The sequence below is a fragment of the Euleptes europaea genome, chromosome 21 (assembly GCF_029931775.1).
Source record: "Euleptes europaea isolate rEulEur1 chromosome 21, rEulEur1.hap1, whole genome shotgun sequence".
In the NCBI taxonomy this organism is placed as follows: Eukaryota; Metazoa; Chordata; class Lepidosauria; order Squamata; family Sphaerodactylidae; genus Euleptes; species Euleptes europaea.
Genome location: NC_079332.1, coordinates 9,530,136 through 9,542,602, shown reverse-complemented (window position 1 = coordinate 9,542,602; position 12,467 = coordinate 9,530,136). Strand labels below are relative to the sequence as shown.

The window sequence follows — 12,467 nt, the reverse complement described above, 5'->3', positions numbered from 1 at the left end:
TCCCCGCCCCCGGCCATCTGTTTTACAGAGAGGAAAAAATCGCCATCATGCGCGAAAAGCACACGGCCCTCATGAAGCCCATCGTCTTTGCCCTGGAGCACGTGCGGAGCATCACCGCGGCTCCCGCGGAGACCCCCCACGAGAAGTGGTTTCAGGACAACTACGGCGATGCCATCGAGAACGCCCTGGAGAAACTGAAGAACCCCTCAAATCCCGCTAAGCCTGGGAGCAGCTGGATCCCTTTTAAAGAGGTATGAGCGTTGAAAGAGCGCCCCGGGGGGACCGGGTGGGAATCTTCCAAAACGTTTCCGAGGATAGGTGAATCGGAAGTAACTGTGGCTGCTTTCTGGGAGTGAAATCATAAGGCTGCTGCTGGAACTGTAAGGGGGCCTTAGGCAGCATCTTCTTCAACCATTATAGAGTTGGAAGAGACCACCAGGGTTATCTAGTCCAACCCCCTGCACAATGCCAGAAATTCACAACTACCTCCCCCTCCACACCCCCAGTGACCCCTACTCCATGCCCAGAAGATGGCCAAGATGCTCTCCCTCTCGTGATCTGCCTAAGGTCATAGAATCAGCATTGCTGACAGATGGCTATCTAGCCTCTTCTTAAAAACCTCCAGGGAAGGAGAGCCCACCACCTCCTGAGGAAGACTGTTCCACTGAGGAACCGCTCTAACTGTAGACGGAAACTCTTTTGGTTTAATTTCAACGCACTGGTTCTGGTCCAACCTTCTGGGGCAACAGAAGACAACTCGGCACCCTCCTCTCTATGACAGCCCTTCAAAGACTTGAATGAAGATGGTTTATCGTTTCACCATCTTCTGTGTTGTTGTGGTTTTGAAAACAGGTGATGCTCAACCTTCAGCAGAGGGCCCAGAAGCGCGCCAGTTATATCCTGCATCTCGAAGAGATCAGCCCCTGGCTCGCTGCCATGACCAGCACCGAGATCGCCCTCCCTGGAGAAGTGTCCGCCAGAGACACGGTCACGATTCACAGCGTGGGGAGCACGATTACGATTCTGCCGACAAAGACCAAGCCCAAGAAGCTGCTTTTCCTGGGCTCGGATGGGAAGAGCTACCCGTATCTTTTCAAAGGTACGTGTTTCGGGGTGGGGCCATGGCTTGGTGGTAGAGCATTCTTGGAGGACAGGGCTCTCAGTGGCAACTACTCATGATGGATATCCGCTCCCTCCAGTATCAGAGGCAGTATGCATCTTTTATATCAGTTGCTGTTGAGCCAGGGGCAGGAGGATGCTGTTGCAGTCATTCTGCTTGTGGGCTTCCTAGAAGAAGAAGAGTTGGTTTTTATATGCTGATTTTCTCTACCACTTAAGGAGAATCAAACCGGCTTACAATCACCTTCCCTTCTCCTCCCCACAGCAGACACCCTGTGAGGTAGGTGGGGCTGAGAGCAAAGAGAACTGTGACTGGCCCAAGGTCACCCAGCATGCTTCGTGTGCAGGAGTGGGGAAACCAACCTGGTTCACCAAATTAGAATCCACCACTCATGTGGAGGAGTGGGGAATCAAACCCGGTTCTTCAGATCAGACTTCACTGCTCCTAACCACTGCACCACATTGGCTCTCCTAGCGGCTGCTGGTCAGTCACTGTGTGAACAAAATGCTGGACTTGATGGGCCTTTGGTCCGATTCAGCAGGGCTCGATGTATGTTCTTAAGACCCAGTCCATTTGATGCAGCTTGTTTGGACACTGTTGCTTCTTGCAGGAACGGAGTCCAGCATCCCTAGCTGAGAGGCTTCTTTTGACCTACAAATAGTTGTCTTGCTTCTGTGACAGCTCTTTCCGCATGCAGCTAGGGATGGAGCTGTTTCAGTCTGAAAAGAAGGAAGCCTTAGATACAAAGTCAAATACCCTTCTGCTTCCCCACGCAGGCCTGGAAGACTTGCATCTCGATGAACGAATCATGCAGTTCTTGTCGATCGTCAACACCATGTTCGCTACAATAAATCGTCAGGAGACACCCCGCTTCCATGCCAGGCACTACTCAGTCACGCCGTTGGGGACAAGATCAGGCCTGATCCAGTGGGTTGATGGAGCCACCCCGTTATTTGGCCTGTATAAGAGGTGGCAGCAGAGGGAAGCGGCTTTGCAGGCCCAGAAGGTAATGGCGTGGACTGATGGCTCTGGAGATTTATTTTTTTTAAAGACTGCTTTCGAGTTCTTAAAAGTATAAAGATTGCAGTTGAAACTGCAGGCTGTAAAATGGAGACCTGATTTATTGGAAAATTAAGTACCCTATGGTCAAGAACCAGCATACCTAAGGGCCAGAATAAAAACTAAGTATGAATGATCATATGTAAATGTATATGATGTATTTATTACAGTAAAAATCAACAGCTTATCTAAGGCCCTGATACAGCCAAAATATAATTCTGTATTTCTAATGTGCATATGAACATATAACACAAATAGACACACACAAAAAATAACCAAAGTTTTAGACCCAAAGTGAGACCGTACTCGTTTTGGCCATGTGGCCTTCTTCAGTGGTCTACATACATTAAAATACAGAATGCAATAATAGAAAAATATATGTCAGTATAACAGTCTTTATGACCGAGTTTGAAGTGGTATTTATCAAATATAAAATAAAACTGTCCAGGTTTTCCTTTTTCAATTTGTGGCTTCAGTAAGCCAGAAAATTTAATTTCTTTTATAAAAACCCTCTTGAACGAGGAGATATTTGATCCCTTGCCTGCAGTATTGCAGTAATTTCGGTATCCCAGCCATAAAAATGTCCTCAAGTCTGAATCATTGGGACTTGATTTATTGGGCCGAGGATATCATTGGTACTTGCTGTTGTTGTGCAAGTGGATTGTGAAAGTTGGGGGGCCCCTGGCGCTTGAAAGGGGTTGTTTGTGTTAAAAATCCAAACACAAATGCTGGAAATCCTGTTGTCGATGTAACCCGTATGTGCTTGTGTGCCCTGGTTCGGTGCTGCTGTATGCAGTGCTGTGTCTCGATCGGTGGGCCACCTTTGATGTACTAGAGAGCGTTGTTCATCTCAGTTTTTCGGAATAACACCACCACGCGGTTTGCCCGCTTATACTTATTACTTGACAACCCCTCTTCTTTCTAGAGCAGTGGTTCCCAAACTTTTCAGGCCACTGCCCCCTTGGTTCCACAAACTCAACCACAGCACCCCCTATCCAACAACACAGCTGAAGGGCCCCACCTCTAGCGCCCCCTGCTGCCCCCTTGCCTCATGGTGCCCCCCTAAGCAATCCCACTGCTCCCCAGGGGCTGGTACTGCCCACTTTGGGAACCACTGTTCTAGAGTCTAGCCTTTTGCTAGACTGAATGCTAACCCCTCTATGGTCATGCAGGGCAGAATATTGAACATACCATACCCAGAAAGGACCTGTCCTTGCTCTTCTGGCTCTATTGATTCATTAGCTCATGCCCTTTTGGAATGCCGCTTTTATGAGGAACTTCGATCACACTTTATCTCTCCCTGTTTAATATATAAATCTAATGCCTCTGTGTCCGACATAATGCCTTTTTTATTAAGTGACTGGGATCCCAAGGCTACATTGTCAGTGGCAAGATTTATTTCAGTCCTTATAGCCCTCAAACATTAGATTAAAAATTGCGCTGCTCGAGATCAATGGATCAAGGAGCTTCTAAGGGATAAAGGAAAGGACATACTTGAGAAAGAAAGCGCACAGATGTTTCCAGTAAACAGCAGGTGTCTTCCCTCCCCCCCGCCCCCGTGCACATTCTCTTTGTCCCTCTGAGAGCCATGCTGGGTTGAAGAAGGCAGAGGTTCCAAATGGGTTTTCGCCTTGGGATTAATTGTGCCTTGCTCCAGAAGGGGCTGCGTGTATTGCTTGTTTCCCCCCCACTGCCTAAGTTGAGGCTCCAGAGAATGGAGATATTTGGAACAGGAAAGAGGTTGTGCTTGCTGGAGCTTCAAGAAGCAAACAGACCTCTGCCTGAGATCCTGGAGAGCCATGGAGAGGGGGCCGTGGCTCAGGGGCAGAGCCTCTGCTTGGCATGCAGAAAGTCCCAGGGTCAATCCCCGGCATCTCAAGTTAAAAAGACTCAGTAGAAGGCAGCTTCACGTGTTCAGGGGAGGGAATAGCAAAAGCTGTCGCTGCAGAAGGAAACTTTGCCAAACTGAGGAGGGGGGAAAAATCCAGGAATAGGCCCAAATTGACATTTTAGAAAAAGGAGGCTGCCTTTTTAAAGGGAGTAATCCCCCGCCCCTGGACAAAATTGATCTTACTCCAAAAGGATCTTGAATTATTTGAAAGAAGCCCTTTTTCCATAATCAGTTTGGCAAATTCTGTTTCAAATTGTTCTGGGTGGGCCATAGAAACAGGAAAAAAATGGGTAATCACATGAACACACGAAGCTGCCTTCTACTGAATCAGACTCTTGGTCCATCCAAGTCAGTATTGTCTACTCAGACTGGCAGCGGCTCTCCAGGGTCTCAGGCTGAGGTCTTTCACATCACCTACTTGCCTAGTCCCTTTCACTGGAGGTGCCGGGGATTGAACCTGGGACCTTCTGTATGTCAAGCAGATGCTGTACCACTGAGCCACAGCCCCTCCCAATCGTTAAGGAACCAAGTACATAAGAAACAGAAGCGCAACTTAGATTGGATTATGAGCTGCAGATCACTGTCCAGCCCAGATGTTGCTATATGGGATAAAAACTCCTTTCAGGAATGTGGGAGCATAGGTCTCTTATTACCAAACTATGTAAATCAGGGGTGGGGACCGTCAGGCCCAGGGGCCGTATAAGGCCCGCGAAATCATTTGGTCTGGCCCTTTGTGGGTCCTGGCAGATCTCTAGCTCAGAAGGATCTAAGACTGGCAATCCGCCCCCTCCCGCAGACAGGAATAGCCTCTATTCAAGGCGGATGTGAGTTTGTTTTGCCCAGAAAAGGAACCTTTTTTCCCCCTTGCAGAAGAGTCGTTAGCTATGGAGCTGCTAGGACCACCCAAGAAACTGTGTTAACCCTTTCCCACCGGGCCGTGGAGAAACTATGTGGCAGACACTCGGAGCTGTCTCTGGTCGTGCCTCTTGGCTAAATGCTTGACCAAATATAGCAGGCTAATTTTTTAAGTTGATAATTCTGTATGGACCACGAATGATGTTATAAATGTCCAAATGGCCCTTGGCAGAAAAAAGGTTCCCCACCCCTGATGTAAATAGTAATAAAGTGTCCTTTTTTAGGCCCAAGATTCCTACCAGACGCCTCAAAATCCTGGAATCGTCCCGAGACCCAGCGAACTGTACTACAGTAAAATCGGGCCAGCACTGAAGGCCGTTGGACTGAGCCTGGACGTGTCCCGCCGGGACTGGCCCCTGAATGTCATGAAGTCTGTCTTGGAAGAGCTGATGGAGGCCACGCCGCCCAATCTCCTTGCTAAAGAGCTGTGGTCGTCGTGTACGACCCCTGACGAGTGGTGGAGAGTGACGCAGGTAGGCTGAGGCCTTCTGTAAGCCACATTATATATCTGTTTTCAGCTGGGGTATGGTGGGATCAGATTTATAACCTGACAAAACCTTTTCCCCCCTCCAAGTCTTACGCAAGATCTACCGCTGTCATGTCGATGGTCGGCTACATAATTGGTCTCGGAGACAGGCATCTGGATAACGTTCTGATCGACATGACCACCGGAGAAGTCGTTCATATAGATTACAATGTCTGCTTTGAGAAAGGTAAAAGGGAAAGGGAGGCTGATGCTCGTTTAAAATGGATGTGGCTGGGTGCCGTGTTGGAGCTGAGTTGATTCCTCTTGCAGGGAAGAGCCTTCGAGTTCCAGAGAAAGTTCCCTTTCGGATGACGCAAAACATCGAAACGGCGTTTGGAGTGACGGGAGTGGAAGGGGTTTTCAGGCTGTCCTGCGAACAGGTACGCCTCAAGTTAGGGGTATATCCTGCCATGCATCCTCTTCTCTCTCCCCCCTTTCACTTGTCATGCTGATTTCGGAAGAGCCCACTGTTTCTTCTGCTGTAGGCACATATGGAGAGGGCAAAGAGTTACACGCAGCAGGGAATTTCTGCTTCCGATGGCCAGAAATTCTATTGAGGCTGTGGTTTGCTTTGAAGCTTTCGCAAAAATGTGGCAGGGCCTTCTTGGCTGTGGCACCCAAATTATGGCATTCCTTCCCCAGAGAGAGTATCTGTTCTCCTTGTTTGTCGAGTTCTGCCATTGAGTGAAGATTTGTCTGTTTCGTCTGTTGCTGCCTGAGTTGACCCTCTTTCCTGTTTGTTTTTAATTGCTGTGTGTGTTTTATTTGTAGAGAGTGGTTTTACATGTCTTCATTGTTTGCCACCTTGAAGGGCCTAGTTGTATAGAAAGGCAGGATACAAACGTTTACAATAAATAGCTCTGTCTTAAAAGCTAAGGTACTGATGCTCAGAATTTGAGCTTTCTACAATAGTTGCCAAACATGAATGATACGGTTGATATTTTTTAAAACAGGTGCTGCACATTATGCGGCGTGGCCGAGAGACCCTGCTGACGTTGCTGGAGGCTTTTGTTTATGACCCGCTGGTGGACTGGACCGCAGGAGGGGAAGCCGGGTTTGCGGGAGCCGTTTACGGTGGAGGCGGGCAGCAGGCAGAGAACAAGCAGAGCAAGAGAGAGATGGAGAGAGACATCACCCGCAGCCTCTTCTCTTCCAGGGTAGCTGAAATAAAGGTATGTGCGATCCTGTCCCACGCTCCTTTTCGGTTGGAGCAGTGCAAATCTGTCTTTAAAAAAGATTAGTTCTAAGAGTGTTGCACAGATGCTGTCATCTCATGTCCTCTTAGTATATCCATGCAAAACAGAGGAAGTGGAAACCATAGAACATGCTCTGCTGCAGTGCCCTTTCTACAATGATATAAGATCACAGGATATTCTCCCCATTTAGTCAACTTTTCCCTGGGAGATCTAAGAGGCAAGAGGGCAGTGGGGGGCGCTAGAGGTGGCCCCATCAGCTGTGTTGTTCACTAATTTACAATAGGTCGAGTTATGGCACCATGCTGGCAAATTTGGTGGAAACGATTAGAATTTTTTTTCCAGACTTCGAAGAGCTGGTACCACTGGATCAAGCTCATCAGTTTTGCTGAATAAATTTCAGCTAAAAAGTTTTACTTTGATTTTTGAATAGATGTGCAATTAATTGTTACTGTTTTGACATTTTATTGTTATTATCTTCCTTATTGAGTCATGCAAACCCCTGTTTTGAATAATGCTTTTTAAAGGATAGGGGTAGGGGGTGCTGGGGTTGAATTTGTGGAACCAAGGGGGCGGTGGCCCGAAAAGTTTGGGAACCACTGAATTAAAGCTTCAGTAATGTCAACTGGACAGGAACTATCAATGAAAGTTCTTTCATTACTCCACTGGGTTTTTCTAGTAACATAATACTCATCTTCTAGGTCAACTGGTTCAAGAACAGAGACGAAATGCTGGCCGTCCTTCCCAAACTGGACGCCAGCCTAGGAGAATATTTGAACCTGCAAGAGCAGTTAACGGAGGTCGAAAAGCTGCAAGGCAAACTCGCCGAAGAGATCGACTATCTGGAGGGAGCCGAAGGGGTGGAGCACCCGTCTCACACCCTGCAGCACAGGTAATCGGGGGTGTCTTTGTTGACTTGATAAGGCTTCTCCTTTCAAAGGACAATGCACTGAAGTTTTAAAAACTGCATCTCCCACCCACCCCCATCCTGTTTTGTGGGGATGTTCAGAAACAATTTGCTGCTGCGAATAATAATAATAAAAAAATGTATGGCGCAGTATTGAGAGGCTGCAGCTTAGAAGGAGGAATCCGTAGCAAGCACAATCAAGACATGCGCACATGCCAGGTGCAAGCAAGATGCTTTTTGAAGAGAGCTTGTACGTGCGTGCGTGTGTGTGTATGTGATTTCCTTCCTCAAGGTGCATACAGTGCTATTTTTGGGAGTCGCTTTTGTGGAGGGCACGGGGGGAGGGTTGCACTGACAAGAGGAAGGCAGGCTCTCAACCCTGGCTCTCAACTTAACATTCAGTTGGAATTAGTAAAAAATTAAAAGCAAAGTTGCAGGAGAACTTCAAAGAAAAGCTGCCGACCCGTCCGCCATCTTGGATATTCCTGATTGGAATTAAAGTCCTTGCTTTGACAGGAGTCTTTTCTCTCCCTAAAAGGACATCTTTGGATCCCACTCAGTTGTTGCTATAGAAATTGGAAGTTTGAATACATGAGTGTCTCATAAGGGCGCTGTAAGTTTTTGCCGCTTCCCTCCCACCCAGGTATTCTGAACACACCCAGCTGCAGTCTCAGCAAAGAGCCGTGCAAGAAGCCATCCAGGTGAAGCTGAACGAGTTTGAGCAGTGGACGTCTCATTACCAAGCGGCCTTCAACAACCTGGAAGCCACGCAGCTGGCAAGCCTGCTCCAGGAAATCAGTACCCAGATGGACCTCGGTACGGGACAAATCAGGCGGTCTTCCGCCCCTCTCCCCAGGGCTGGCCGGCTGCCGATTGTGAGAAGCTGCTCATTTATCAGTGATTGAATGGCGCTGTTTTTAAAATGTGTCTGGGCTTTTAATTGCTGTGGTTGTTTGAGAGCCAGCGTGGTGTAGTGGTTAAGAGCGGTGGTTCAGAGCGGTGGACTCTGGTTTGGAGAACCGGGTTTGATTCCCTACTCCTCCACATGAGCGGGGGATGCTAATCTGGTGAACCGGGTTGGCTTCCCCACTCCTCCACATGAAGCCAGCTGGGTGACCTTGGGCTGGTCACAGCTCTCTTAGAGCTCTCTCAGCCCCACCTACCTCACAGGGGAGGTTGTGGGGAGAGGAGGAGGAAGGAGATTGTAAGCCGGTTTGATTCTGTCTTAAGTGGTAGAGAAAGTCAGCATATGAATGAATGGTTTTATTTGTATTTAGCCATAGGCCATTACAAACATATCAAGGATATCACAAATACATAATAAAATATTAGATTAATAACATACTGGATTAATAATAAATATACATAATAAAACTCTGCTAAATCGATGCATACAAAACAACAAAATAATAGCTAAAAATTGTGGTGGTGTCCCAATCTGCCAGTGGGACCTAGCAACCATTAAAATCAACTTGGAGGATCTACTCCCTTAGCAGCCATATTGGCCCTTATTTTCTTTGCTGCCAGAGCATACAGGGCAGTCCTATAAGAGACAAACCCATTTGTATCTTTTAACAAAAATACTAGTTTCTCAGTTCTAGGACAGGTGTTTAGGCCAGAAACCAACACGGCAAGTAATTATCCCTGGGTTCCACATATAGAGGGCATTCAAATAAGTAGTGGTGGGAAAGTCGGCATATAAAAACCAAGTCCTCTTCTTCTTTTCCTCTTCCATCTGTAGTCCTTCCTGGCGATAGGGAGAGTTTCGGGATATCTTACAGGGAATGTATTTGCGTACTCTAATGGTTTTCCCCCCATCCGGTTTCTTGTTTTGCAGGTCCGCCCAGCTACGTGCCCGCCACCGCCTTCCTCCAGAACGCCGGCCAGGCCCACTTGATCAGTCAGTGCGAGCAGCTGGAGGGAGAGGTGGGTGCGTTCCTTCAGCAGCGGCGGTCCGTTCTGCGTGGGTGTCTCGAACAGCTGCACAACTATGCTACGGTCGCTCTCCAGTACCCCAAAACGGTGTTCCAGAAGCACCGAGTGGAGCAGTGGAAGACCTGGATGGAAGACCTCATCGTTAACATGACCATTGAGTGCAGCCAGGATCTGTACAGGAAGTAAGTCAGCTGAGCTTACAGAAGGCAGATTCCATGCTGGCCACAATTAGATGAGGAATTGAGAATAAAACTGCTGCTATCATACTGCCCTTGTACAAATCTATGGTGAGACCACACTTGGAATACTGCGTACAGTTCTGGTCACCACACCTAAGAAAGGATATTACAGAGATTGAGAAGGTGCAGAAAAGAGCAACCAAAATGATCAGGGGGCTAGAGCCCTATGAGGAGCAGTTAAAACACTTAGGGCTGTTAAGCTTGGAAAAAAGGTGGTTAAGGGGAGACGTGATAGAGGTCTATAAATTATGCATGGTATGGAGAGAGTGGACAGCAAGAAGCTTTTCTCCCTCATAATACTAGAACGCAGGGTCATCTGCTGAAGCTGGGGGGTGGCGATTCAAAACAGACAAAAGGAAGTATTTCTGCACACAACGCATCGTTAAATTGTGGAACTCCCTGCCCCAGGATGTGGTGATGGCTGCCAGCTTGGAGGGCTTTAAGAGGGGGAGTGAACACTTTCATGGAGGAGAGGGCTACCCATGGCTACTAGTCCAAATTAATACTAGTCATGATGCAGACCTATTCTCTCCAGGATCAAAGGAGCATGCCTATTGTATTAGGTGCTGTGGAACACGGGCAGGATGGTGCTGCTGCAGTCGTCTTGTTTGTGAGCTTCCTAGAGGCACCTGGTTGGCCACTGTGTGAACAGACTGCTGGACTTGATGGGCCTTGGTCTGATCCAGCATGGCCTTTCTTATGTTCTTAGGTTCTTAACCCTATATTATATTAGGTGCTGCGGAGCACAGGCAGGATAATGCAGCTGCAGTCGTCTTGTTTGTGGGCTTCCTAGAGGCACCTGGTTGGCCACTGTGTGAACAGACTGTTGGACTTGATGGGCCTTGGTCTGATCCAGCGTGGCCTTTCTTATGTTCTTATGTTAAGGTGGGAAGGATTAAATCACTGTAAATCTTTGGAGCTCCTGGCTCATAGATTCCCAGTGTGCAGGGGGTACGTTTTAAACAGATGAAACATGGACGGTGATTTTTATTACGCCCCAGGTATGAAATTCAGTACGCTCCTCAGCCCCCGCCGGCCGTCTGTCAGTTCATCACAACGACGGAGATGACTTTGCAGAGGTACGCGGCCGACATAAACACCAGGCTTATCAGGCAAGTGGAGCGCTTGAAGCAAGAGGCGGTCACGGTCCCCGTCTGCGAGGAGCAGCTGAAAGAAATTGAGCGTTGCATTAAGGTCTTCCTCCACGAAAATGGAGAAGAGGGCTCCCTTAGCTTAGCGAGCGTCATCATCTCTGCTCTGTGTACTCTGACCAGGTGAGAAGCTGATGTAATGTGAGTAGGTGTTCCAGTTTGGTCCTCCTGTCAGAAATGCCTTTTCACAACGCCTTCTAATGATATTTCTTTCTCTGTTTTGGTTCTTTGTACCATTTGGATGGCTTCTCCTCTTTTAGTACTAGGCACGGTGTAGTGGTTAAGAGTGGCGGGCTCTAATCTGGAGAACCAGGTTCAGTTCCCCACTCCTCCCTAAAAAGCCTGCTGGGTGACCTTGGGTCACTCACAGTTCTCTCTGAACTCTCAGCCCACGCGGAGGCAGGCAATGGCAAACCACCTCTGAACATCTCTTGTCTTGAAAACCCTACTTCTGGGGTCGCCAGCACTTTCCACCACCTAAAGGGAGATATCAAGGGGAGAGATTTGTCCAAAGCTCCTGGTCTGGGAAGATCCTATGATGATCTCATGGTGGCACAAGCATTCTTTCATTAAAACTAGCCCTTCGGGCAACATTTCTTTCTCCCACAGACTACATGATACATTTTCTAATGACATTTTCCATGACACTGGAGAGGTGCCAGTGGAGGTTTGCCCAACAGTGGAAACATTTTCCACATTCTTATCTTAATTTTTCACATATCAGATGTAACCAGGCTTGATTCCCCGCTCCTTCACTTGAGTTGTGCTGGTCTATGACCATAACAATAAACTGACCTTCACTTGAGTGGTGGACTGTATAATCTAGTGAACCGGGTTGGTTTTCCCACTCCAACACATGAAGCCAACTGGGTGACCCTTGGGCTAGTCACAGTTCTCTTAAGAGCTCTCTCATCCCCACCTACCTCACAGGGTGTCCGTTGTGGGGAGGGGAAGGGAAGGGGATTGTAAGCCGGTTTGATTCTCCTTACAAGGTAGAGAAAGTTGGCATATAAAAACCAACTCTTCTTAATGATTTCCTTTTGTCTTTGTGTCCTGAGTCTTAGTGGTAGCATACATGTCGGCTGCCTCAAGTGGAGTGCAATCCCCGACTTACTAACAAACCAACTTCTCCCTTTAGGCGCAATCTAATGATGGAAGGCGCTGCGTCGAGCGCTGGAGAACAGCTGGTAGACCTGACTTCCCGGGACGGAGCTTGGTTTCTGGAGGAGCTGTGCAGCATGAGTGGGAACGTGACGTGCCTCGTGCAGCTGCTGAAGCAGTGTCATCTGGTCCCCCAGGATTTAGATATCCCAAACCCTGTCGAAGCGTCGGAAGCGATCCACCTAGCGAACGGGGTTTACATCTCGCTTCAGGTGAAAAAGCGAACAGCAGCACAGTGTTGCGTTCAAATAAAGGTGCAAAAAGCGTCAGGCTGAATACACAGCCCCCTGTTTATGCTGAGCTCTTAACGCAGAATAAACACGCAGAGAGCCAGCAGAAGGTTCTTCCTGTCCTCACAAGTTTGCAGAAA

The 12,467-nt window shown here is 48.1% G+C and overlaps 1 protein-coding gene across 1 annotated transcript in view; it reads left to right on the top strand.

Annotated features, from left to right (window-relative positions):
- Window positions 1-12,467, top strand: part of SMG1 (SMG1 nonsense mediated mRNA decay associated PI3K related kinase) — a 74,987-nt gene that overhangs the window by 48,755 nt on the left and 13,765 nt on the right. The window contains exons 39-50 of the mRNA XM_056866443.1: window positions 29-251; window positions 853-1,099; window positions 1,897-2,126; window positions 5,210-5,458; window positions 5,560-5,698; window positions 5,782-5,891; window positions 6,465-6,683; window positions 7,406-7,596; window positions 8,255-8,427; window positions 9,449-9,728; window positions 10,787-11,059; window positions 12,075-12,309. Coding sequence (XP_056722421.1) covers window positions 29-251; window positions 853-1,099; window positions 1,897-2,126; window positions 5,210-5,458; window positions 5,560-5,698; window positions 5,782-5,891; window positions 6,465-6,683; window positions 7,406-7,596; window positions 8,255-8,427; window positions 9,449-9,728; window positions 10,787-11,059; window positions 12,075-12,309 — 2,569 coding nt within the window. The remainder of the gene's footprint in view (window positions 1-28; window positions 252-852; window positions 1,100-1,896; window positions 2,127-5,209; window positions 5,459-5,559; window positions 5,699-5,781; window positions 5,892-6,464; window positions 6,684-7,405; window positions 7,597-8,254; window positions 8,428-9,448; window positions 9,729-10,786; window positions 11,060-12,074; window positions 12,310-12,467) is intronic.